Here is a 27738-nt window from a genome sequence, read left to right on the forward strand (position 1 = left end):
TCTGAATAACTATATTACCTTTCTGTTCTAGGATCTTTTCCCACCCTCAATCCCCTTTTCTATTTATCTGCTCTGCTCTATGTTAGAAACAGCCCACTTTCTCTTGCTCAAAGACCTTAACACATATATTTGCGTTATACATAAAACAGCAGCCAGGCAAAATGAGAAGGAAACTCAACCATAACTTTTAATAAAATGCTGATAGGAAAATTAATGACCACAACCCACATCTAGTCTACAGTCAGCAGCACAACTGTCCAAAACAATTCTGATGGCTTCCAGTGAACCTAAAAGCAAAGACAGTCACTGTTCTTGTCATAGCCTTGCTTAGATTTCTAATAGGCAGTTATTTGAAAAGATCCGACTCCAGGAGCTGCTGGAGAAAGCGATGAGTTTCCTTACAGCTTGAGTATCTCTATAATTTCTACTCTTCCATGGGAGACATAACCAGAGTTGGGTGGCTGAACAAATTAGGAAAACAAAAAAAAAGGAAAACATGAAATGGATTTTTCACTGAGGTCCCTGGGTGTAGAGATCTTAATGGAAAATCCATTCCATGTTTTCCTTGAAGCTTTGCAAGCCCTGAAGCCAGCAAAGACCAGGCAGAAGGAGCTGAGAATGTCATTGGCAGCCTTGAGCTTCAAAGGGTGAGGACAGGAGTGGGGAGAAAATTGCCAGGGGCCTGATTGAAGCCCTGGGCAGGCAGGGTGTGGCCTGTAAGCTGGGCGTTTGACACGCAAATATAATAGCAAGAAGAACAGAAGCTCCTTAGGGCACAAACAGAATTCGCTAACAGAAACCCCATGTTGTTCCTTACTTATTCTATACAGCAGATTGATAGTGTCACACAAATTAATTCTAGAAGGCAAGCCCATCAGGGCAAGTCAGTGTGTCCATCTTGGAAGACAGCCCACACCAGCTGAGTGGGCATGGCTCCGCTGCTGAAAGAGACTAACTGATAGTTTTGACAGGCCGTCAAAGTCTGTACTGATCTTCTTAGAACGGATTTTGCATTTACCTGAGCGCACGTAAGACTCATGGCAGGTCCGCGTTATTTCTGCAGCCAGCTCCATATAGTGCTGCTTCTGCTCTTCTGTTGTGTGCTGCCCTCCGAGGGCAATCATGCCACCTGAGAAGCAAGCCAGGTGGCCCATCTTGTGGTCCAAGATGCCTCCTCGCCACTCAGCAATATACGTTAGCCCACCAGCAGACTTCTTCACCAGGTTTTTTTCTATGGCCTACATTTATCAAGGAAGAAGGAAAACATGCTGGATTTTTTCAAAGGAAATGGATACCGAAATATATATATTTCTGCGCGAGCAGCAAAATTCAAGTTTAACTTCGATATACATACACCGGTCAGTTTTCTGCAGACTTATCTGGATGACTGGCAATGTAAAACAAAAAGTAAAGAACAAAAAAATAAAACCAGCATTTGTGATGTTTATAGCATGATAAGGCTTTTTTCAGTCCATTTCACCCTCGTTATCGTTAGCTGCCTTGAAAGGCAAATCATTAGAGTCCCGTTGGACACAGAGGATAGCAAGTGTGAATGAAGGCAAATGTATTGGTTTAAGTGCAGACACAGCGGGTTCTTTGCCGAGCAACTGTGCATTACAGGCACATGCTTCACCAAACTGAATGCCAGATCAGCTGCCAGTCTTATTTTCCTTCCCCAAACATCAGGTAGGTGTGTGATTTTATTTTTATTTATCAAAGTGCAAGGGCACATGTGTTCTTAGATTGTGTATGTGTGTGATGTGATGTTACAAGTGCTAGCCAATAGATTCCCTGCACAGCAGGCTTTTCCTCCAGTTCAAATTTACCTACACTGAAAACTTACAGAACTGCATTTATTTTTCCAGAGTTCACCTTGGAAAAGAATGGGATGCTTCACTGTAGCAAACTGGCCCAACTACAAGGGTTCCAGCGCACTGGTCCCCAGTACTCTTTTTTTTTTTTTTAAGGATGAGCACAAACAGGGAAAATGGTGGTTCATTTCGCTTTGTGATTGGTTGGGTTGCCCAGTTTGTTGGTTCATGTTGATTCCTGTTTTTCCAACTTCCCAACCTGTTTCATGGTTCATTGGTTCATGAAGTTGTAGACCCCGCCCCCTCCCCCCACCGCCCCAAGCTTCCTGGGAGTGAACCTGACCAGAAGCTGCAGCACAACTTTCCCACCTCCCTGCCACTTCTGGTCAGTTTCATTCTCCTCTGAGCTTCCTGGGAGTGAACCTGACCAGAAGCTGCAGCACAACTTTCCCACCTCCCTGCCACTTCTGGTCAGTTTCATTCTCCTCTGAGCTTCCTGGGAGTGAACCTGACCAGAAGCTGCAGCACAACTTTCCCAGCTTCCTGTCAGTTATGGACAGTTTCACTCCCAGGAAGCTCAGAGGAGAATGAAACTGACCAGAAGTGACAGGGAGCTGGGGAATCATGCCAGGACGTCTGGAAAAAGGAACCAAATGATATACCAAGAAAAAAAGCTGGGTTGTTTTCCTGTTCGGGCCTGACACGATCGAATGAGCCAGTTCAGAACGAACCACAAATCAGTCCATTTTGAACATGAATCATGATTCATGGTTCAGTTCATTCCCATGCCTAGTCACCATGCCTTCATATCAAGGCTGGCCCTAGACTGTCTGGTACCCCAGGCAAGGCTAACTTTTGGCACCCCTCCCCCCTGCACTGATAACATCACTGAGTCATAGGGGGACACCCAGTTCAGTGCCCCCAGAAGGCCGGCGCCCCAGCGGCTGGGCTGGCCTGGCTGAAAGATGAGTGACTGCTTCAAGTCTCTGCCCAGTGAATTCCTGGCTTAGGTAAGAGTTTGAATCCAAGCCTTGCGGTGGTTGAAGCACTGCAAGATATCCCTGGCGCAATCTGAGCTTTCGGTTTCTCTTCCAGAAACACAGCAGCAGAGTCAATAAAGCCAGATTCCTTTCTTACCTCTAACGCATGGTCATACATGCTTTTTGCTTCAGTGTCCTGCTTGTCTGACATCAGCCATGATTTGATCAGGTATTCATAAAAACTGTCTCCAAGACCGCCGATGGAAACGTGGTCTGCAGTGGCAAGAAGAATAAATAATTGCCTTGTGATTTCTGTGGTTGATGAGAGGATTAAGCCCCTGGGTTGAGCCCTAAGTGTTGGCACTGTAAGAAAGAGAAGGGATGGTACACCCACATGTGGTGGGAGTGCCTTGAGGCCAAAAAGTTATGGGAAATGGTAGTGGGAATGATAAAGAAATTCTTTCAGGTAGAGTTGGGAATTAACTTTGAATTAATGCAGATGAGTATATTAGGGAATGAGATAATAGGGAAGAATAATCAAGATTTACAAAAAGCAATCATATCAGCAGGTAAAGCGGTAATAGCGGCAGGACGGAAGGAGAAAAGTAAATGGAAGGAAAGAACTTGGCATAACTATCTCTTCGATTTTATCCAGTCAGATATAGCTGCTATAATGTCGCAAGAAGAATCATGGGAGGAAAGAAGCTCAAGAATCAAAGAAAAGTGGTGGATCTACCTGAAATGGGCGAAGGAAGAAAGGAGAGTGGACATTCAGTGGAAGCTACAAGTCCTTTGTCCCTGGCTGGAAGAAGAAGAGGATGTATAGACTAAGGGGGGTGGGTTGGGGGAAAAATGTAAATGGATACTAGAAAGCATGTAGAGAAATGGATAATGAATAATAACAATAAAAAATATACATTAAAAAAAAAGATGAGAGGATTAAGCCAGTGACCCTTCCAGGTTATAAAAGCTGGGTCTTACTAGGGGGTCTTATTAGGGGCCACCCACCTTCTGCGGAATTTCTTGTCAAGCTACTTTCCCCCCAGCTTTACTGAAGCTGAGAGAGGCCTCTGCAGTGGTTGGGTAGCTGTGATACCAGGTATATTGTACAATTTCCTGAGGTTATGTAAATTGTGCTGCATTTTTAGCAATGTTTTAAAAACGCTGCTGCTATGCTTCAACTGTCATGGTTTAATTATTATTAATTTATTCTCTCTCTCTCTCTCTCTCTCTCTCTCTCTTTTTACCATGAGCCACCCTGAATACCCAAAGGGAATCATAGAATCCTGCTATGAGGTAATCAAAATTCCGCAACAACACAAACTAGACATAAACAAGTGTGCATGATTTCTATTAGTTTGCATAAAATTAACTCTTCACCTGCTACTTATGAACATGACCTGACGCCCCCCCCCCCTTTCTGACTACTAAAAACTGCATCCTGCAATTTCTCTGGCTTCTGAAACTTTACTGGGCGCGGTCCATATACTTTCACTCCCCATCACAACACTGAGGTCTAGAAACCTGAGGTAAAAGAAAACTCTCACACAGGCTCCAGTGCCGTATACTATACTTTTTTCCTGTGCTTCCCCAGAATAGCAGCACAGCTCTGCTCATTCCTGTATTTCCATATCAGCCATTCCATTTTCCTTCCAGTGGAGAAACAAAACTGCAGATAACAAAGGAACTAGCCCTGGATGTTAAAGCATCACTGCGGAAAAACCAGGCTGTTTGATGGAACTGCAAGTTCAAAACCTCTTGGCAGCTGGTGAGGCTGGCTAAATGTTGCAGTTGCGATGCTTTGCCTGGAGTGATACACTCAAATCCTGTGGAGGTTTAGACAGCCTTAGCAGATTGATGGGGTGGTGGTGGACTAAACAGAGCTACAATGCCAGGTGCAGAATGTGCCTAGAATGCTGAACGACAGAGATTTTCCAAGGCTACCTGTTCAAACTAGACTGCTCTGCGACATGCTATGCAAAGCACTACGGGAAACAGACATGCCTGACAGCAGCAGATTTCTGCCTGGGGAGAATTTGCCTGAGAAAGTGTAGGACAGATTTATAACTTTAAAGTGCACCAGGGGGATATATATATATATATTTTAAAAAAATGTAAGCACAGATTCTTTAGGGCAAGCAAGGATGTGCAAATCATCTTTCCAAGAGAGGGGAAATTCATTTAAGATCTAGATGCAAGTACAAGGCATCTGTGCCTGTTCGTTCATTAGTGAATGCTTTCCATTTGAAAGGGAGATTAAGAAGAAGATAGAAGAAGATATTGGATTTATATCCTGCCCTCCACTCCGAAGAGTCTCAGAGCGGCTCACAATCTCCTTTCCCTTCCTCCCCCACAACAGACACCCTGTGAGGTAGATGAAGATATTGGATTTATATCCCGCCCTCCACTTCGAAGAGTCTCAGAGCGGCTCACAATCTCCTTTCCCTTCCTCCCCCATAACAGAGACCCTGTGAGGTAGATGAAGATATTGGATTTATATCCCACCCTCCACTCCGGAGAGTCTCAGAGCGGCTCACAATCTCCTTTACCTTCCTCCCCCACAACAGACACCCTGTAAGGTGGGCGGGGTTGGAGAGGGCTCTCACAGCAGCTGCCCTTTCAAGGACAACCTCTGCCAGAGCGATGGCTGACCCAAGGCCATGCTAGCAGATGCATGTGGAGGAGTGGGGAATCAAACCCGGTTCTCCCAGAGAAGAGACCGCACACTTCACCACTACACCAAACTCCCAATATTAAGATATTAGGGAAGACTCCAAGAGGTGGCAAGTGCTCCTACAAAAAAAAAATATGTTTCCTGTTTCTCGCTTTGTCCCCCCCCCCCCCAAGCATTCAATAACGTACATAACAATGCTACAGCGTATTATTTACAAAGCCCTTGCATCTCGAAGGGTCTCTGCTACCTCTTGACTTAAAGTGGACCAGTGAAAAAGCCCCAGAGCAAGCTGGTGTGAGGAGCCCCGGCGCAATTGGTGAGCTGACACCAACAACGGGTGCTGACGGTCAGTACCATGTCACCTTAACAACTCTGGCGGAAGTGGCTTGGATCTGCTTGCTCTGGGCCACCAGTCATCCGTATAGAGCAGTGGTCCACTGGAAAATTTCCCTAGAAATTAAACGGCCAGTCCACCCCTGCCTTCAGCCCTCCACGTAGTTTTCGTAAAGTTGTTTCTGTAGGATGCGGTGAAGCTTTTTTGATTTGCCGGCTTCTCTGTTTCTTACCTGCCGTGAAGCTTATTGGAAATACTGAAAGCTAGCCCTGAGAGTAAAAACTTCCCCCACCGTGCATTTTCACTGGCCTCAAAGTGCAGTCAACCCTGACAACAAGCATCTCGGCAGCAAGAAGTCAGTTTGGAGGGAGTGGGGGAGAGAACTTGTCTTGAGCCCAGGCTATACGCTGAATTGTAAAGAGAGGAGCGGGAATGATTCTAAATTGGGGCTCCTCTATGAACCTGTGAATCAAGAGCACCAGAATTGGATTCCATCTGCCCTGATGGTTCCCAGGGATGCCTCCGGAACCTTTCTGCCAAGAAACAGTTCAGTTCCAAAAGGGAATTTTTATGACCCCTGTCCCCCGCTGAAACAGCATTCTCTCCATATCATAGAGGGGCAGTTTTAACTTGACGGCTTTTGCACTGTTCAAAAAGAAAGGCAAAACATGGTTTGAGCGCATTCTGTGCTAAAATGAACAGACCTACAGGGAGCCCATATTCTGTGCCTTAAAACACAGAATTCTGAGAGTTGCACAAATTATAAGCAAGTTTGAAAAAAAGGTAAAGGTAGTCCCCTGGGCAAGCACCAGTCATTTCTGACTCTGGGGTGACGTCGCATGATGGCGTTTTCACAGCAGACTTTTTATGGGGTGGTTTCCCATTGCCGTCCCCAGTCATTTCATTTGTTGAACTTACTCTGCTTCGAGTTGTTGTTGAGAGCCAGTTTGGTGTAGTGGCTAAGTGTGCAGACTCTTATCTGGGAGAACCGGGTTTGATTCCCCACTCCTCCACTTGCACCTGCTGGAATGGCCTTGGGTCAGCCATAGCTCTGGCAGAGGTTGTCCTTGAAAGGGCAGCTGCTGTGAGAGCCCTCTCCAGCCCCACCCACTTCACAGGGTGTCTGTTGTGGGGGAGGAAGGGAAAGGAGATTGTGAGCCACTCTGAGACTCTTCGGAGTGGAGGGCGGGATATAAATCCAATATCTTCTTCTTCTTCTTGGGAGGGGTAAGGAGTTGTATAGGACACATCTCTCCCCCCACCCCCAGCTGCTTAAAAACTGCTCAGATCATCTTCTGGCTCTTGGGATTTTACCTCTGCCTCCTGGGATTTTATTGTTTTTGCATTTATAAAGGCTATTTTGGATGTGTTGTATTATGTTCGTATTTGCCAGGTTTTGATTTTATTGTTATTTATACATGTATTTAGAACAAAGTAATGGCAAGATACTTGTTCCCCCTCTCCCAAATAACTGCTGATGCTGAATTCTGTGGACTTCCCTGCATATATTCAATCAAACCGCTGGTTCATCTAACCTGCTTTGACTTAACTTCTCTGGGATACTAACCCCTTTTTTCTTGGGACACAAAGTTGCAAACAACTTACAGGAAACAGCATTTTGGGGATAAAGGCACCTGCTGTAGCAGAACAAGGCACTGAGTGGCCATAGCTCAATGGTAGAGCATCTGTTTGGCCTGCAGAAGGTCCCAGTTTCAATCCCATCTCCTCCAGTTAAAAGGATCAGGTAGTGATAGAGCTCCACCCGAGACCCTGCTACCTATCAGAGTAGACAAGAGTGACCTAGTAAAAGGCGGCTTCCGGTGTTCATGATGGAGAACACAGATCTGAAAGGAAACACAACTCTTCCCTTGCTTCCTTATCCATAGCATGGTTTCACACTTTGCTTTCAAGAACTTAAATTGCTTCTCATTGGGCATATTTGTACCACAGAGCTAAACTGGTTAAATTCTGTGCTGCAGGAACCTCTTAGCTTGTTCCAGGGTTCTTTTACTGTCCCCCAATCCACTCCTGATTACCTTTCCACTCCTTCATATTCAATAGCTTTTCTACTTAATAGCTCTCTGATTTCTCTTCTGTCTCGTTTTTTGGCCCTTTGCACTCTCTATTCCACTGCGGTGGGATGTCCAAGGTCTTGGCAGACATCTCTTTGGTCCTGTTTATATATCTGGGTCCAAAGATAAGTCTACCAGAACGAGGAATGGCTTAAAATAATTTTAATAAGAAGAGCAACCTGATCGAGAACAAACTAAGGGTTGCACCTAAACAATACATGGTAGGCAAGCTGAAACATTGCAGGAGTCGCATGCATTCTTTGTAAGATTGTAGCAAAGCAGGTTTGAGAAAGAGTTCACTGCAAATAGGAAAAGGAATGATTGGAGTATGATGTTGTATAGATGTCCCCCCCCCTCCCTAAAGTTCTGCATTCTGGAAAAACCCTTGCATTAAAGTCATGCATGCTCCAGAAGCAGTGTACCCACCAAGGGCACCTATTGGCTCTCCTTCACCTGGAAGGTCTATAAAAACTCAGGGATCAGGCTGGATCTTTGCCAGGGCCTTGATGTAATGCCCGGGCCTCACTCTGCAGATGATCCCCAAGGTGGGCAATCATAAAGAGAGAGCAGTCCCCTGGAGATTAAAATGGCTTGAATGAATCTGAAATACAGAGGTCTAAGGTGCTCTTTTTCTAAATCCAGGATTTGACAGGGAATGGAGCTCTGGCTATGGGAGACTACTCTTTTTTGCATCTGCTTGACAGAATTAGTTCTGCGTAATAAGCTGCATGATTAGCATCACTGTGGGTTTTAATCTGTCTGCTAATACTGTCTTTGGTTTGATGCTCTTGCATACACGAGCAGTAGGACGACGTCCAACACATGTCAGTAAGTTTTTCTCCTGCCTGACCTGAGGGATTTCTTAATAGTTTCATTTAGGTTTATTTATTTACTGATGACCTTTCAGCCATCAGTCGCTGAGGTGGTGATACTCACGCTGTACCCAGTTCCCAGTTACTGGGCTGAGAAAGTTGGGATAGAGCCCTTGTGGTTTCTCGATTCTGTTCAGGACTTTGCGGATATTCATCACCTATGGGGCCAGAAAGAAAGGGAGAAGACACATAAGCCCTATTCTAGTCTTCCATTCAGAAATACATTAAAAAAAAAAATCAACCCCCCCCCCCACAGAAAAAAAAGTTTCAGAGGGAGAGGATGCCCAGTTGTGCTAGTAATCTAGAGACATGCCTGTCATTTGTTGGGAAAATTAAAACAAGGCTTAAAAAAGACGACGAAAGCTGTGAAAAAAAAGCAGGGACATCTCTTAAGTGATAAGAAGAAGATGAAGATATTGGATTTATATCCCGCCCTCCACTCTGAATCTCAGAGTCTCAGAGTGGCTCACAATCTCCTTTCCCTTCCCCTCCCACAACAGACACCCTGTGAGGTAGATGAAAATATTGAATTTATATCCCGCCCTCCACTCCAAAGAGTCTCAGAGCGGCTCACAATCTCCTTTCCCTTCCTCCCCCACAACAGTCACCCTGTGAGGTGGGTGGGGCTGGAGAGGGCTCTCACAGCAGCTGCCCTTTCAAGGACAACCTTTGCCAGAGCTATAGCTGACCCAAGGCCATTCCAGCAGGTGCAAGTGGAGGAGTGGAGAATCAAACTCGGTTCTCCCAGATAAGAGTCCACGCACTTAACCACTACACCGAACCAACAGATAAAAATAAGAGGGCAAACGGGGTAAAAAACCCTCTGTAGCCGAAGAAATTCATCCAGCACAGTGTTCAGAAGTTGGCAGGTCAAGTGCCAGGCAAACTACTGTGGGAAAGATAATTCAGCACAGGAAATGCCCTGCCTATCTTGCCTATGAGTTAGATAAGGAAACAGCACTTCTGACTACATGGTGGCCTTAGATGCTGATCTTAGCTGATCCTAATCACATACCTGGAAGGGAGGTGGAGAAGTCATTTATAAGTAAACTAGTTGGGGGTGGCAGGAACGAAGGGCGAAGGGCAGAGGAAAGAAACAATGAGCAGCACATGGGGAGCAAGAGATGGGAGAACAGGGAAACTAGGACTTCAGGCAGGAAGGAGAGAAGGGAACAGAGGCTACATGGAGGGAGCTACATGGAGCTAAAACCTGGGGTGACCCATAGCCATGGGGGCATTTGGGGACAATGCTCCCCACGAATGAGTGCCACCCCTGCAGAAAAAAATTAAAACTCCAAAAGGCATATTTTAAAAATAAAAAGAACAATCAAAACAAATTTCAAAATGTTAGATGTGCTTCAGTCTCATTTTTTTTTCTGGGTAGGAAATAAATAAGTTTTTTAAAATGCAGAATAAAATAAAATAAAATTACAAAATGCAAAAGAGAGAGAGTCAAAGATTTCCCCCCTCTCCATGTAGAAGAAGCAGCCAGTAGAGTCATGAGGGCTGAAACTCTGTTATTTCTCTCTGTCTCATTCCCCCAGCTCCCCTTCCCGACAGAATTTTTCAACATCCCACCACCAAAATTTTCTGGCTACACCCTAATACATTTTAACCAGGGTTTAGGAATATATTACCATCTGGCTTTTAGGAGATTAGCTATCGTCTGGTTTTTCTCTCCCTGGCGTTATCATACATATTTTTTAAAAATTCAGATATTAAGCGTTGCATCTTAATTGTTATTTTACATCATTAGCTATCTCTGGGATCCAGTGTTTCCCAGGTTCTCCAACTGGTTTTAAAGGCACCAAACCATAGTTAGAACTAACTGGGGGTTAACATTTCACCTACATCAGGGCCAGGATGAGCTGAAAAATTGGCTTTGCTCATTCATCATTCCCCCCTGCATGAACTACCATGACATACAGACTTCCATGGAGTCTCATGGACAGGTTAATGTTTAACGTGTTAAAAGTCCCATAAGTCTCTGGCTGTGAGCTAATGAGTTCATCTGTTTTTTTGGAAACCTCTTTCCATCCAGATGGCCATTCACAACTACCTCCTTCTGTGCTCTGTTTTGTCACTTGGCTTTTGCTATACTTTACTACATATTCTGGGTGGGCGAATCCATTACCAGGCAGGCTCTCCCTCTTATTGATTGGCTTGGCTTGGTAACAGGAACAGGGATTTAACTGGCCTCTCCAGAAAGCATTAAGCAAGCATCAACCACCACAGCCCAGACCCTTTCCCACGTATCACACAATGCCTTAGGAAGAAATATTTGGGGGGTAATGTGAGGTTTAATTGAAGCCCTTTGTCTGAACCTAAGCTTTCATTCCCCACCACCAGCTGGTTTTATTTCTAGTTTGGCCTTTCCTACTCAGCCGATTTCTTTTCACATCTTCCTCTTTGCTCAAACTCCCACCCAACCCTGCTTTCTTCTTATTCTCCGGTGCACCTCATCAGTCTTATGTAACCATTTTTACACTACTCTGTCCATTCATTCCTTATCTCCTCTGTTCCATTTCCTTGGTTTCCAACTTTTCATTCATTCACCAACTTTTGTGTCTCCCTCCTGATTCTCTTCGTCCCTTCGAGATTCCCCTCTTGCAAGCCCTTTGCATCTTGTTCTCCCCTCTCCCTGCCGGGAGCCCCTCCCAAGCATCCCCCCTCCCCCAGATGGCTGCTTTGCAAGTGTCAGATATATCCTGGGAACAGACTGTTCTCAAGCTGTTCCATTGAAAACCCAAGGACACAACCGGAGCATTCTGTGTCACAAGCGGCGCCGGAACAGATCTGCTCCCCTCGCACTTGGAAGTGGCTTCCAATTCTAATTGGAGCAATTAGTCTCCCTCCGTGTGGGCTTTCTGAAGGAAGGGCATGGGTATGCATTTGTGAACCAAAGATGGAATCCACTGGCATATGGAGTTTCTCTCACGTACAGTTACAGGATCACTAGAATGAAATCTCAGAAGGAAAATCTGAGTTAGCAAAAATGCCTGCAATCCTTGGAAGAAGGAAGTGTCAAGATCCTCAGATGTAATGAGCATCCAGGGCCTCAGCTCTTACTCAGGGATACTAACAATTCTGTTTGCAACAGGTGAGGGGATGGCAATGCTCCAGCTTCCTCTCCACGTGGAAATGGCCCACTGCAAAAGAGCCACTCACAGAAAGAAAGTAAAAAATTAGGTACTATCAAAATGGGGGTGGGGTGTGGACTGTATTTTCCAGAGACAGGCTCTTCTAAGGGCCTGGAGAGCCAGTTTGGTGTAGTGGTTAAGCGTGTGGACGCTTATCTGGGAGAACCGGGCTTGATTCCCCACTCCTCCACTTGCACCTGCTAGCATGGCCTTGGGTCAGCCATAGCTCTGGCAGAGGTTGTCTTGAAAGGGCAGCTGCTGTGAGAGCCCTCTCCAGCCCCACCCACCTCACAGGGTGTCTGTTGTGGGGAAGGAAGGTAAAGGAGATTGTGAACCGCTCTGAGACTCTTTGGAGTGGAGGGCGGGATATAAATCCAATATCTTCATCTACCTCACAGGTTGTCTGTTGTGGGGGAGGAAGGTAAAGGAGATTGTGAACCGCTCTGAGACTCTTCGGAGTGGAGGGCGGGATATAAATCCAATATCTTCATCTACCACACAGAGTGTCTGTTGTGGGGGAGGAAGGTAAAGGAGATTGTGAGCCACTCTGAGACTCTTCGGAGTGGGGGGCGGGATATAAATCCAATATCTTCATCTACCTCACAGGTTGTCTGTTGTGGGGGAGGAAGGGAAAGGAGATTGTGAGCCGCTCTGAGACTCTTCGGAGTGGAGGGCGGGATATAAATCCAATATCTTCATCTACCTCACAGGGTGTCTGATATGGGGGAGGAAGGTAAAGGAGATTGTGAGCCTCTCTGAGACTCTTTGGAGTGGAGGGCGGGATATAAATCCAATATCTTCATCTACCTCACAGGGTGTCTGTTGTGGGGGAGGAAGGGAAAGGAGATTGTGAGCCGCTCTGAGACTCTTCGGAGTGGAGGGCGGGATATAAATCCAATATCTTCATCTACCTCACAGGGTGCCCATTGTGGGAGAGGAAGGTAAAGGAGATTGTGAGCCGCTCTGAGACTCTTCGGAGTGGAGGGCGGGATATAAATCCAATATCTCCATCTACCTCACAGGGTGCCTGTTGTGGCGGAGGAAGGGAAAGGAGATTGTGAGCCGCTCTGAGACTCTTCGGAGTGGAGGGCGGGATATAAATCCAATATCTTCATCTTCAAAGCAAGACCTTCCACTGTGTCCTGATTAGGCCATAGGCACAAACAGGAGGGTTGTCTTTGGCTGACAGACAGCCCCAAGGGTGCCTCCATGCAACCGGAGGGCAGAAGCCAAGGCACTTAGTCCTGATGTGCAATTTGGCTCTTAGTTGCAGAACTGCAGGCACACTGCTAACATGTCAGAGAGTGGCTGTTGAAGCTGCACTCCTTGAGGCTGAATCACCACCAAGGAGGCAATGGGTGGATCCGTGTGGCAGAGCACAGTGCCTGTTTGGCAGTCTGGGGAAGATGCTAAAAGCCTGCCCCCAGAATATGCTACCTTCTGAAACTCCCCACTAACATGGCCAACCTTTTGGCCTCACTCTGAGGCAGACACCCAGCACCTGGCAAATAATAATAATAATAAGATATTGGATTTATATCCCGCCCTCCACTCCGAAGAGTCTCAGAGCGGCTCACAATCTCCTTTACCTTCCTCTCCCACAATGGGCACCCTGTGAGGTAGATGAAGATATTGGATTTATATCCCGCCCTCCACTCCGAAGAGTCTCAGAGCGGCTCACAATCTCCTTTACCTTCCTCCCCCACAACAGACACCCTGTGAGGTAGATGGAGATATTGGATTTATATCCCACCCTCCACTCCGAAGAGTCTCAGAGTGGCTCACAATCTCCTTTACCTTCCTCCCCCACAACAGATACCCTGTGAGGTAGATGGAGATATTGGATTTATATCCCGCCCTCCACTTCGAAGAGTCTCAGAGTGGCTCACAATCTCCTTTACCTTCCTCCCCCACAACAGGCACCCTGTGAGGTAGATGGAGATATTGGATTTATATCCCACCCTCCACTCCGAAGAGTCTCAGAGCGGCTCACAATCTCCTTTCCCTTCCTCCCCCACAATAGACACCCTGTGAGGTGGGTGGGGCTGAGAGGGCTCTCACAGCAGCTGCCCTTTCAAGGACAACCTCTGCCAGAGCTATGGCTGACCCAAGGCCATGCTAGCAGGTGCAAGTGGAGGAGTGGAGAATCAAACCCGGTTCTCCCAGATAAAAGTCCGCACACTTAACCACTACACCAAACTGGCTCTCCCTATTGCCCTCCCTTCCTGGAGGATAAGGGTGTCAGAAGGACAAAACAGATGCTGGTGTACGTAACAATGCCTTACACTTTGATGCGCATGCTTAAAAAAGTAAAGGAAGTGATAATTAGCTTTTCTCTTTAATATTGAGCGCATCTATTATTTTGACTGAACAAAACTAAGGCAGTTATAATTTTAAATTTCACAAGTATACCAAATAGTATGATTCCATATGCTAAGTAAATTGCAAACAATACATTTTATGTTTTCAAAACAGCAAATAAATTTAGACTTGATAGTCAGAGTGCAGTGGTTAGCGAGTGTTAGACTGGGAGGGGAAAACAGCTCAGGAAAAAGGCCCTGCCTCCCAATCCACCTTGTCCCCACCTACCCCCCAAGAGGGGAGGAAGAGGCAGACTGTCCCCAAAGGAGGGAGATGGGGAGAGGCAGCCTGTCTGCCCAGTTGGCTGGGTGCTGCCTCCCTCAGGCAGGCCCTTCTGCCACGGGGGAGCCCAGCCCATGTGGAGGGGGGCTTCAGTGGACATAGTGGCCAATCCACCCTAACACCAGGAGACCCAGGTTCAGATTCCTGTTCTGCTAAGGGACTGCACTGGGTGACCTCGGCCCAGTCAATCTAACCTACCTCAGAGGGCTGTCAAGGATGAAATGGAGAAGCAGGGGGCAATGAATGCTTCCCTGAGCTCCTTAGTGGAAGGGGCACAAACCCACATCAAATAAACAAATAAAACAGAAAGGAAATATTGCAGATATTTCACTTCTGGCCCAGATTTCTGTTTTCCCTGTACTGAGGGAGGGGAACACTGGGGTGTGTGGGTGAGCCAATGGTTTCATAAAATACCTGGAATATTTGCATCTCTGGGATGGCAAGAAGGATAGGTAAGGAAGAGGAAAGTACTTGCCTTTTCAGCATACACCGGATTCCCAGATAACTCTGAGAGGTGCAGGAATTCCAGGTGCAAGCTGCCAAATTCTGCCAAAATGCTGCTGCCCGCAGATGCCCATCCCCAGCTCCAGCTCATGCCACTGCAAGGGCAGAAAAGAAAGCAGTGAGTCCTAAGTATGCAACAAGAGTATTTCTGAATTGTTCCTGTGTACCCTTGGAGCAGTCCTAGAGTTTGCCTGTTTTGGCCTACCCCTGAAGAGGACTGTATCACCAGGCTGTAGGAGGGGAAGATGGCATTTTTAATACTCTCCCATGCAAAACAAAAAGAGCTTCTCTGTATATGAGGAATTATCAGGTGGGGAAGAGGTTTTAGTTCACCTCTCCACATACTGCTTGACAGATTTAGTTGCATAAGGGGAATTTGGGGGAAAGAGCTGCAATCCCTCCATATCAGAACACAGTGATACAGTCCACTCCACCACCTCAGCATCTAATCTGCCTCCTCATTCCATTGCACCCGCACATCAGGCTCCTTCTATAATTCAGCATTTTTCAGATCGGATTTTAGGGAGCCCTGAGGTTCTTTGGGGCTGGCAAAAAAAAGGCAAACTTCCCTGCTGAATAGCTGACTCACAACTGCTGTTTGTCTTCCCCATCCACAGTGCACTGTTCCTTGGGGAGGGCTGGCCAGTGCTTTGCACAAACGTTGCATACTCTTCTGGAGCCCTCCGCAACACAAACTGTTCCAGCACCAAATACACAGCATGGTTGTCATGTAGAAGGAAGAAGAAGAAGAAGAAGAAGAAGAAGAAGAAGAAGAAGAAGAAGAAGAAGAAGAAGAAGAAGAAGAAGAAGAAGACTGCAGATTTATACCCCACCCTTCTCCCTGAATCAGAGACTCAGAGTGGCTTACAATCTCCTATATCTTATCTCCCCACAACAGACACCCTGTGAGGTGGGTGGGGCTGGAGAGGGCTCTCACAGCAGCTGCCCTTTCAAGGACAACCTCTGCCAGAGCTATGGCTGACCCAAGTTCATTCCAGCAGGTGCAAGTGGAGGAGTGGGGAATCAAACCCGGTTCTCCCAGATAAGAGTCCGCACACTTAACCACTACACCAAACTGGCTCTCAACTGTATTGTTTTGCAAGACACCTTGACCTGCTCTCTGAAGAGACAGCATATGCATGTTGTACATAAATAAATACATGGTGTGGACCTCAGACTGTAAAGTTTAAGGTCTATAATCATCTAACTGCATCAGTGGCAGCTGGATTGGGAAGAGGCCCCAGCTCAGTGGCACAGCCAATGCTTTACCAGCAGAAAGTCTCGGGTTTCATTTCTGGCTCCCTGCCATTAATCCCCCCATTTATATCCTGCCCTACACTCTGAATCTTAGAGCGGTCACAATCTCCTTTACCTCCCCTCCCCCCCAAATGTGAGGTAGGTGGGGCTGAGAGAGCTTTCACAGCAGCTGCCCTTTCAAGGACAACCTCTGTGATAGCTATGGCTGACCCAAGGCCATTCCAGCAGGTGCAAGTGGAGGAGTGGGGAATCAAACCCAATTCTCCCAGATAAGAGTCCGCGCACTTAACCACTACACCAAACCGGCTTACCTTTAAGAACTGCAGCCACAGCTAGTGGTAAGTGTGAGGCAGGCAGTCCTATGGCATGTTTAGTCAGCTTTAACTCAGGCATCAGACCAGGTGTTTTTTAACTGGCGATGGACTAAGACCATTTATAAGGATTAGCACAGGTCGGGTGGTGCAATGAAATCATGAGGGCCAAGTGAAAATGGGCATTTGCTTTATCCTGAGATACTTTCTGCTCTTGGAGGTGCAATATGACTGGGACCCGAGTCAACAGTGTGTGTTTTGCATAGCACAGCCTGGTACAGATCAATCACAGACGCCCTTCCTAGTTCTACGAACATCGTAGATAATTCTTTCCTCTATCATGTGGACTTTCCGTGTGAATTTGTGCAGCAGCAACTTACAAACCATCAAGTCCAATGCACAGAGACCTGCCAGCCACTGGAGTCAGTGTGGTGAAGTGGTTAGAGTGCCAGACAAGAATCTGGAATACCTGAGTCTGAATTTTTTACACTTGTGATAGAAGTTCACTGGGTAACCTTGAGCTAGTCACATAGTTCCAGCCTAACCTACCTCATAGGGTTGTTTTAAGGATAAAATGGAGGAGAGAATGATGTGAGTTGCTTTGGTGTCCCCATTGGGGAGAAGTGTGCAGCATAAATTAAGGAAATAAATAGATCATAACACACATTCACACACACTCGCATTTCCAGGCAAATGGCAGGAGCTGGAGTCTATCAAGGCCACGAGGCTGCACTTATTTTGCTGAGTCCTCAAGGTGTGCAGGCCAGAAGCATGAAATCTCTTTTTATGCAAAAGTCTGCATCCTTACATGGAACTAACACTGGTGGCCATTAAAGGGCAGCAAGGTGTGTCCCAAAACTACCTCAAAACACCCCCAAAGACTTGTGAAGCTATATCTGAAGCGACTGCTGAAAGGCCCTCTATTCCTTAGGCATCAGGAACCTTGCAGGGTGCCACTATAGCATTAAGGCTTTGTACACCAAAGGCCAAAACTTTCTTTGGTTTCGCTTTCTGACCAGTCTGCTTCCATCTCCCAACACAGCATTCTTGATTACAGCCTTTTAAAACCATCTCAGCCTCTCCAGCTTCTGTGCAGCGACCTATATCTTTAGGGCTTGGTCTGAAAATAGCCTCTACAGCTGCCAGCGCAGGAGAAGCTCAGCGGTTTTCATTTCAGGAGAGATGTGGGCCTGATTTTGAGATCTCTTGATTAGCGTGATTGCGGATGGCAGATTGCTGTTAAATGTTTTTCTTGAAAGGGGGAAAAAAGGCAAAGGAGTATTGCTTCAGCTAGGGGGGGAGACAGTAGATGGCGCTACAATGCCTCTATACCAGATTGTAAACTAAGATTGCTGGCAAATGTTTTTTCAAAACCCCCAAACCCAAAACATTAATGCCCTTTTGTTGAAAAAGTGTCAGCCCTTTTCAGAGAAAGTGGGGGGGCGGGGGAAGATGACATTTTCAGCAGCAGAATTATACTTCCAGCAGAACCAATCTACTTTCAAAAGGGATCATGAGGTTAGACAAATTCATGGCAGATAGGTCTATCAATGGTTATTAGCCTTGATAGCTCAATGGAACTTCTAGTCTCCAAGGCAGCATACCTCAGAATATCAGTTGCCGTAGGGAAAATGGTGTGTGTGTGTAGGGGGGGGGGGCTATTTGTGCTTTCATGGCCAGCTCATGGGTTTCTCAGAGGCATGTAGCTGTCAACTGTGAGTGCTGGGTGTAAAACGGCCTTTCTCACCCACATTGTTTCACTGCTGCCTTTAAGATAATGGTGTCACTCCCTTGATCACCCCCCACCTCATGTTTAGCTGCTGAATAATTTCTTTCCTCCCCCCAGGATGATGCTCCCAATCTCTCATACCCTCTATGGGATGTTTTGTATACTGGGTCAGACCCCTGATCTCATAAGAATGTAAGAGAAACCATGTTGGATCAGGCCAATGGCCGACCTAGTCCAACACTCTGTGTCAAACAGTGGTAAAAAAAAAAAGGAGGTTCACAAGTGGGGCTAGAAGCCCTTCCACTTTGCCCCCCCATAAGCACCAAGAATACAGAGCATCACTGCTCCAGACAGTTCCAATAATATGCTGTTGGTAATAGCCACTGATGGACCTCTGCTCCATATTTTTATCCAAACCCCTCTTGAAGCTGGCTATGCTTGTAGCCGCCACCACCTCCTGTGGCAGTGAATTCCACATGTTAACCACCCTTTGGTGAAGAAGTACTTCCTTTTATCCGTTCTAACCCTACTGCTCAGAAATTTCATTGAATGCCCACGAGTTTTTGTATTGTGAGAAAGGGAGAAAAGTACTTCTTTCTCTACTTTCTCCATCCTATACACAATCTTGTAAACCTGTCATGTCACCCCGCAGTCGACGTTTCTCCAAGCTAACGAGCCCCAAGTGTTTTAACCTTTCTTCATAGGGAAAGTGTTCCAACCCTTTAATCATTCTAGTTGCCCTTTCTGGACTTTTTCCAATGCTATAATATCCTTTTTGAGGTGCGGTGACCAGAATTGTAAACAGTATTCCAAATGGGACCACACCATCGATTTATAGAGGGGCATTATGATACTGGCTAATTTGTTATCAATTCCCTTCCTAATAATTCCCAGCATGGCGTTGGCCTTTTTTATTGTGATTGCACACTGTCTTGACATTTTCAGTGAGTTATCTACAACGACCCCAAGATCTCTCTCTTGGTCAGTCTCTGCCAGTTCACACCCCATCAACTTGTATTTGTAACTGGGATTTTTGGCCCCAATGTGCATTACTTTGCACTTGGCCACATTGAACCGCATCTGCCACGTTGACGCCCACTCACCCAGCCTCAACAGATCCCTCTGGAGTGCCTCACAATCCTCTCTGGTTCTTACCACCCCGAACAATTTAGTGTCATCAGCAAACTTAGCCACTTCACTGCTTACTCTCAACTCCAAATCATTTATGAACAAGTTAAAGAGCATGGGACCCAGTACTGAGTCCTGTGGCACCCCATTGCTTACCGTCTTCCACTGCGAAGACTGCCCATTTATACTCACTCTCTGTTTCCTATTAATTAGCCAGTTTTTGATCCACAAGAGGACCTGTCCTTTTACTCCATGACTCTCGAGCTTACTAAGGAGCCTTTGATGAGGAACTTTATCAAAAGCTTTCTGGAAGTCAAGGTAAACACATCTATTGGGTCTCCTTTGTCCACAAGTTTGTTCACTCCCTCAAAGAACTGTAACAGCTCAGTGAGGCGAGATCTTCCCTTACAGAACCCATGCTGAATCTTCCTCAATAACTTGTATTCATCAATGTGCTTACTCATTCTGTTCTTGATAATGGTTTCTACCAACTTTCCCGGTATTGAAGTCAGACTGACTGGGCTGTAATTTCCCAGATCTCCTCTGGAACCCTTTTTAAAGATGGGGGTGACATTTGCCACCTTCCAGTCCTCAGGAACAGAGGCAGATTTCAATGAAAGATTACATATTTTTGTCAGGAGATCCATAAGTTCATCTTTGAGTTCTTTCAGAACTCTTGGATGTATGCCATCCGGACCTGGTGACTTATTAGTTTTTAATTCATCTATCAGTTGTAGGACCTCCTCTCTTGTCACAATCTGACTCACGTCTTTCAACACCCCTTCCAAAATTAGTGGTTCTGGAGCGGGTAAACACTTCTCATCTTCCACAGTGAAGACAGAGGCAAAAAATGCATTCAGCTTCTCAGCCATTTCCCTATCCTCCTTCAGTAATCCTTTTACCCCTTGGTCATCCAAGGGCCCCACTGCCTCCCTGGCTGGTTTCCTGCTTCTAATTTGAAGAAATTTTTATTGTTGGTCTTTATGTTTTTTGCAATATGCTCCTCATAGTCCCTTTTTGCCTGCCTGATCACAGTCTTGCATTTGATTTGCCACAGCCTGCGTTCCCTTTTATTAATCTCACTTGGACTAGCTTTCCACTGCTTAAAGGAATTCTATTACCTTTTACCTTCCGTAACTTTGTTTGTTAAGCATGCAGGCCTTCTCTTATACCTGTTTGTGCCTTTCCTAACTTGTGGTATATATTTTATCTGAGCTTCTAGGATTGTAGTTTTAAATAGCCTCCAAGCTTCCCCAAGGATTTCGACTGCATTTACCTTTCCTTTCAGTTTCCTCTTCACATGCCTCCTCATCTCAAAGAATTTACCCCTTTTAAAGTTAAAAGTGGTTGTGCTGGTCTTTTGGGGCAACTCCCTATTTATACAAAGGGTGAAATCAATAACGTCATGGTCACTGGTTCCAAGTGGTGCGGTCACTTTTACATCTGTCACCAGGTCTTGGGCATTATTTAGGACCAAATCCAGGATTGCCCCACCCTGGTAGGTTCTGTGACCATCTGCTCCATAGCACAGTCATTGAGAGCATCTAGAAACTCAATCTCTTTCTCTTGACCAGAACATATATTGACCCAATCAATCTGCGGGTAGTTAAAATCACCAATTATGACACGGTTTTTACATTTAGCCACTATCTTTAATCCTTCCATCATATTATAATCGTCCTCTATCTTTTGATTTGGTGGGTGATAACAAACTCCCATAGTTAAATTTCCTTTTGGGCCCTCTATTTCGACCCAAAGAATTTCTAGAAGGGTATCTAATTCTCTGACCTCAGTCTTACTGGACTGTATACCCTCTCTGACATACAGAGCCACCCCACCTCCAACTCTGCCCTCCCTATCCTTTCGATATAACTTATATCCAGGAATCACCGTGTCCCACTGATTCTCCTCATTCCACCAAGTTAGACCCGCAACCTTCCTCCTGCTGCCTCGAGACTTTGGCAGACACTCCATACTGTTTGTCACCATCTCAGTGGACAACTCTGATCCATTACCTGGTAAAAAAGTAATAGCTAACCCTTCATCTCTTTGAGTTGAGTCCTCCCGAACCAAAGACATTTCATCTCCTATTGGCTTTCCCCCAAGATTTGGTTTAAAAACTGCTCTGCTACCTTTTTGATTTTAAGTGCCAGCAGCCTGGATCCTTCTGGGGACAAGTAGAGACCATCTCTTTTGTACAGTTCCCGTTTGTTCCAGAAAGCATCCCAGTGCCTAACAAACTTAAACCCTTCCTCCCTACACCATCATCTCATCCACACATTGAGACTTCTAATTTGTGCCTGTCTCTCCAGCCCTGCATGTGGAACAGGTAGCACTTCTCAGAAGGCTACCTTGGAGGTCCTGGCCTTAAGTTTCCTGCCTAGCAGCCTAAATTTTTCCTCCAGGACCTCACAACTGCATTTCCCTATATCATTGGTGCCAACATGCACCACGACCACTGACTTCTCCCCAGCACTGTCTATCAACCTATCTACAACACGTGTAATGTCTGCTACCTTCACACCAGGCAGGCAAGTCACCATACGGTCAGTACACGGTTTTGCCATCCAGCTGTCTACTTGCCTAAGCATTGAATCACCAACTACCAAGACCCCCCCCTTCCCGCCCAGGGATGGCTCCTTGGCACGAAAGGATACCCCCTCACCAACTGAAGAAAAGGTCCCTTCTGAGGGCGCATTCCCCTTGTCCTCAGCACGGTGCCCTGTTCCCTCTCGACCCTCATGTTCCCTGGCAGCAACAGGGCTGCCATGTCTAGAGTGGGGCTCATCTAACACATCCCCGAGAGTCTTCTCCGAGTGCCTAACTGACTGTCTCTGCTTCTCCAGGTCTGCCACCTCGGCCTCAAGGGTACGAACTCCTTCCCTGAGGATCAGGAGCTCCTTGCATCGAGCACACACCCAAGACTTCTGTCCTATGGACAGATAGTCATACATGTGACACTCAGTGCAAAACACTGGAAAGCCTCCACCCCCCTGCTGGCATTCTACCTTCATGATAGCTTTTTTAAAATATACAGTCCCCCTTTAAATCCTGTTGTGTATATGTGGCTCTCCATCTGGAGGGTCTACATACCTTATTGGGAACACAAGAAAAATAGAGATCTGGGTTCCTGGTCCTTACAGAGCCCTCAGGCCAAGAGCCCTTTAGCTCTGACCCTTCGGCTCGTGCCAAAGGCTCACGCCTCTGGCAAGGTGGAGCTGAATAATGCAGAGGGTGGGGCCTCAGTGTGCCCCAGGAACACAGCCACTCCCAGTCAATCAGCAACAATCACCTCCAGCCCACTCAAACCAAACCAAACAAACAGCAGTTCCCCAGCACCACAAACTCAGAATTTTCAGCAAGCACACAATCACACAAACTCAGAAATTCTCAGCAATTTCCCCAGCTGCTTAGAAAGCCAATCCTCACTCTTATAGACTTCTTATCTGCTCTCTCTCAGAGCTCTCTGAAATGTGCGTAACCTCTGGTCTTTGCTCAACATTTTGTCCTCTGACTGGTAACTGCTCTTTAAGTTTTCCCCCCACATGTCTAGGATTTTTTAATTGAGAGATGCCTGGGCTTGAATCAGGGACCTTCTGAAGGAAAAGCAGGTGTTCTGCCACTGAACTTTGGGCTTTCTGGAACCGATAAAAAAAGGGAATCCTAAAATACACAGAGTTGTTTGCATGGCTAGAATCATGCAACTTTCTTTTTCTTTTGGGCTTTAATTTTCAAGTGTAGTCCTCCAACCAATGAGGGCTAGAAACTTACTTTTAAAAAAGAAGAAAGCTGAAATTCTCAGGCTTGGTAGATTTATGTATTCCGTTTGGCACCATACAAGGCTGCATTTTAAAAGAGAGATGTGATAGAGAGCAAGCTAATGGAGCTTTCCTTGAATTGTTCCACTGACTATCCCAAAATAGCCAGTACTCTCTGGTCACTGTTTTGCTATTCTTGGGGGGAGGCAAAAGTTCCCAAACAGCTGCTGGTCTTCTGGCCACAGCCTGTGCTCTGGCTGTACTTTCCTTTGCTAACAGAGCCTGCTTCGGCGGGGAGGGCGGGATACAAATAAAATTTGTTAACAGAGTCCAGGATGAATTCTTTCAAATTTAAAAACGGGGGAAAGGCACCTGGAAGAGAGCTGCAGCCATTCCTTCTCTAGAAGATCTGAACTCAGGAGAATTAAACCTCCCATACTGATAGCTTTCCCCCCTATTTCAGAATGAAACACTTAAATGTGGACACAGTGGGTTGAGGAAGCCCCTTCTAGGAATTTAGTCTATACCCTGGGGTGGACAAGCTGGCTGAAGGAGTGAATGTAACATGCTGCTCCTGCGTCTCAGCAAGAGAGCAGGTGGAAAGTGAGGGATATTTCAGTAAAATGGTGTGTAATGAAGCCGCTTTGGGCCAAATGGCTGCGGTAGCTGCAGAATCCCCACCTAGTTCTTGACTTGCTCACCTAATGAGTCTCACAACAGAGCCTCACGCTCCTTTGTCAATGGAAACAAAAGGCTACAGGGTTTTCTTTAACTTCCTTGTTTTCTTTGGTGGGGACTGCCCACCCCCCTCCAAGCTGCAGCCTATAAGAAATCACTGTGTCAAGGCGGAATCACTTGGAATTGTTCTTGGTCTCATCCAGCCCCGACCTTTCCCCCCCTCCAGGATTCTCAAAGTTCCGAGAGCTTTAAAGAGGCTAATATCCCTGACATCTCTTTATTCCCTTTAACTGACTCTCAACCGTTCTAAACATTCTTAGCCTCCTCGAGCATATTCAGTCCTCGTCAGGCTGTTTTTAAATTGGGAGGAGGCTAATTTACGAAGTCATGTTTTTCTGCATACTCAAGGACTCCCCAAAGTATGCAGAACCCCCTGATTTATTATTATTAGGAAAGAGGGGAGAAATATAGGATTGGAATACCCAGCTAATTAAAAAAAAATATTTTATGCATGCCTGAGCCCTCTCTCAAGTACGTAGAAATGCCTCCCTTGTCTGAAAGTGCTGCATTCATTACCATAATTAGGGCCAATCACTTTACTATTAAAAGGAGGAGTAAGACTCCTACAAAGAAGAGCTACACAAGAGATGGCGGCATGGAAGGGGCTGGGGCATAGCGGTAGAACATTTATTTTACACGCAGAAGGTCCCAAGTTCAGTCCCTGGCATCTTCAGTGGAACGCAGCAAGTGAGGAGAAAAAACCTCTATCTGAGACTCCACAGAACCACTGCCCGTCATAGTGAGCAAACCTAATCTTGGCAGACTATTTTTTGATTCCGTATGCAAGGCAACTCCATGTGGAACAATTTACACCTGGGGGAAAAAATTAAAAGGTTATGATTCAAAGAGATGGCTGAGCAAAAGGTCGTGTTTGAAGTGCACACATTCAAGAGTTTGAACTAGTAAGTGCTTCGGTTCAGTTCCAGTTTGGGATCAGATGCATTCGATGGAATTGCGATGAAATTGCTGAGCAGCAAACGGATAAAATGAAGTACTTCTTCACCCAAAGGTGATTAACATGTGGAATTCACTGCCACAGGAGGTGGTGGCGGCCACAAGCATAGCCAGCTTCAAGAGGGGTTTAGATAAAAATATGGAGCAGAGGTCCATCAGTGGCTATTAGCCACAGTGTGTGTGTATATATAAAAATTTGTTGCCACTGTGTGACACAGAGTGTTGGACTGGATGGGCCACTGGCCTGATCCAACAGGGCTTCTCTTATGTTCTTATGTGACACAGAGTGTTGGACTGGAGGGGCCAGTGGCCTGATCCAACAGGGCTTCTCTTATGTTCTTATGTGACACAGAGTGTTGGACTGGAGGGGCCCTTGGCCTGATCCAACAGGGCTTCTCTTATGTGACACAGAGTGTTGGACTGGATGGGCCATTGGCCTGACCTAACATGGCTTCTCTTATATTCTTATGTGACACAGAGTGTTGGACTGGAGAGGCCATTAGCCTGATCCAACAGGGCTTCTCTTATGTTCTTATGTGACAGTGTGTTGGACTGGATGGGCCATTGGCCTGACCTAACATGGCTTCTCTTATATTCTTATGTGACACAGAGTGTTGGACTGGATGGGCCATTGGCCTGATCCAACAGGGCTTCTCTTATGTTCTTATGTGACAGAGTGTTGGACTGGATGGGCCATTGGCCTGACCTAACATGGCTTCTCTTATATTCTTATGTGACACAGAGTGTTGGACTGGAGGGGGCTTTGGCCTGATCCAACAGGGCTTCTCTTATGTTCTTATGTGACACAGAGTGTTGGACTGGATGGGCCATTGGCCTGATCCAACATGGCTTCTCTTATGTTCTTATGCAGCTAAAACTGATCCAGTTCAGTTTCAGCAGAGCCTGGCTGTGTTACCGTAACCTCTAAGTATAAGATTGCTGGGGATACACTGCAGGGCTGAAGGTCTTCCTGCCTTGGTCATGAGTTCACTTGAGGCACTGATAGGAAACAGGACACTGGACTACATGGACACTTGGTCTGATCTGGTGGGGCTATCCTTACATTCTAAGTGTTGCATTTGTTAAAGAGAACAAAGTAACGATATGTGCCTTGCCTGCCCAGGTTTATGACTCCCCGTGGGATACCCGTTGGTGTGTTAAAAGCTGGCAAAAGCTTCTCTCCCAGTTCTAGAGCTTTACTCTTGAAGACCTGTATAGAGAAAGAGAGGAAGGGTGAGAAAGCTGTTAAGAAAAGAACTGTTTGGCAATGTAAACTGCATTGGATTTCTAAATATAAATCTCCAGATGTACAACCTCTAAGAGGGACTTTACAGTGAATCACTTTTCAATCCATGCATTTTTTTTTTTAAACTCTGCACCTGGAGCAGGTGAATACCAGTTGGTTGGATCCTGCAGACCTGTTCCATTAGCACAGGAGCTTTTCCCCAGCAGAAGAAGCCCTTCTGTTGAGCCTCCATCTTGCATGAGGGAAGTCTCCTTGTGCCAGAGGAAAGGGCCTCAACTAGTGGAATAGATCCATGGGATCAGCGGCGTCACTAGGGCGGGGCCAAGGAGGCCATCGGCCCTCCCCCAGAGCATTCTCATTGGCCCCAGGCACTGACCCATGACCCCCCGCAACAGGAAGGGGCTGGCCCTGGGACTAGAACACTGCTGCTGTGTGTGGGCTGGCCGGGATTCTGAAACCGGGGCCGCGCTGCCGCCGGCTCAGCTAAAAGCGTGTGGGTGAGTGGGGGAAACTTAAATGCTGCAAAACTGGTATCTTGGATTACGGGGGCTGGTCATGTGACCAGAGGGTGGATGAGGGAGGGGCCATGTGAAGTGGGCGGGGTTGTGTGCAGAGGGGGTGACGCAGCCCTCCAAAAGGGGTGATGCCCAATGGGGGGGGGGTGACTTGAATCAGTTACACCCCAGGGTGCAACCCACCCTAGTGACGCCTCTGCGTGGGATTTTTGTATATTTTGTTAATACTAACAAACAACACTGAAAAAGGGTATAAAAAGACTTTAATCTCTTGCTAAAGCCGCTTGGCGATCCTCCCTCACTCTGTCTGGCAGAGATTTAAATAGCTCTATGTAGACCTCACAGTCCTGCCCCTCCCTTGTGATTGGCTTCCCAGGGGCCACCCTCTAATACCCTAGTAACCAGTCTGTCTGTCACTCCAGGCTTCCAGGCAGTTGCCCTGACAACAGCAGCCACCCTCCTGAGATGGTCCGGTATGTCTTCAGCTGGAACCTGGAATGGTCGGCTCTCAACTTCCAGAATGGTGAATCCCTCAAGGGAATTAGTCCCACCCCCTGCAACCTATCTCCTTAGTTTGGGCTCTATGTGAGGCCAGCACCTCTGACAAATAAATAAACAGGTCATAAATGAAACATTCCAATGTGCCTGCAATGTGGCACATGGGGATTTTCTCATTTGTGTTTACCAAGTGTAAAAATCCATGCTCTGAATATGGAACAGGTACAATTTCTGGTTGTCACTATTAGATCTGGTACAAAACCCGAGATTCAAAGTAGAAAATAATGCAGACAGAGATGAAGGGTGCAGTTTTCAAGACAGGAAATAGCACACTGGAATTCTACGACCGGAGTCCAAGTCCAAGATAGTTTGACAGCATTATCATTGTTCACGGTGTGCTCTGTCCTCACACTACGGCAAACTTACAAGACCCATTATGAGTGAGATAGCAGAATTAAAAAAAACAAGCTTAAACCCCAGGGGAAGTAATTCTCCTAGTGTATCACCAGCCCAGGAAGTCAAGGGTTACCATCTCTGGAAAACCAAGTTAACCAAAGTTGGCGATGATCTCAGA

The 27738-nt window shown here is 46.3% G+C and overlaps 1 protein-coding gene across 1 annotated transcript in view; it reads right to left on the reverse strand.

Annotated features, from left to right (window-relative positions):
• MAN1C1 (mannosidase alpha class 1C member 1) overlaps window positions 1–27738 on the reverse strand; it is a 198797-nt gene that overhangs the window by 11817 nt on the left and 159242 nt on the right. Inside the window, exons 5-9 of the mRNA XM_060257550.1 lie at window positions 26021–26115; window positions 15002–15125; window positions 8808–8901; window positions 2949–3064; window positions 1019–1238 (exon numbers count right to left, since the gene is read on the reverse strand). Of these exons, the coding sequence (XP_060113533.1) occupies window positions 1019–1238; window positions 2949–3064; window positions 8808–8901; window positions 15002–15125; window positions 26021–26115 (649 nt within the window). The remainder of the gene's footprint in view (window positions 1–1018; window positions 1239–2948; window positions 3065–8807; window positions 8902–15001; window positions 15126–26020; window positions 26116–27738) is intronic.

This window comes from Heteronotia binoei, chromosome 17, assembly GCF_032191835.1.
Source record: "Heteronotia binoei isolate CCM8104 ecotype False Entrance Well chromosome 17, APGP_CSIRO_Hbin_v1, whole genome shotgun sequence".
Lineage (NCBI taxonomy): Eukaryota > Metazoa > Chordata > Lepidosauria > Squamata > Gekkonidae > Heteronotia > Heteronotia binoei.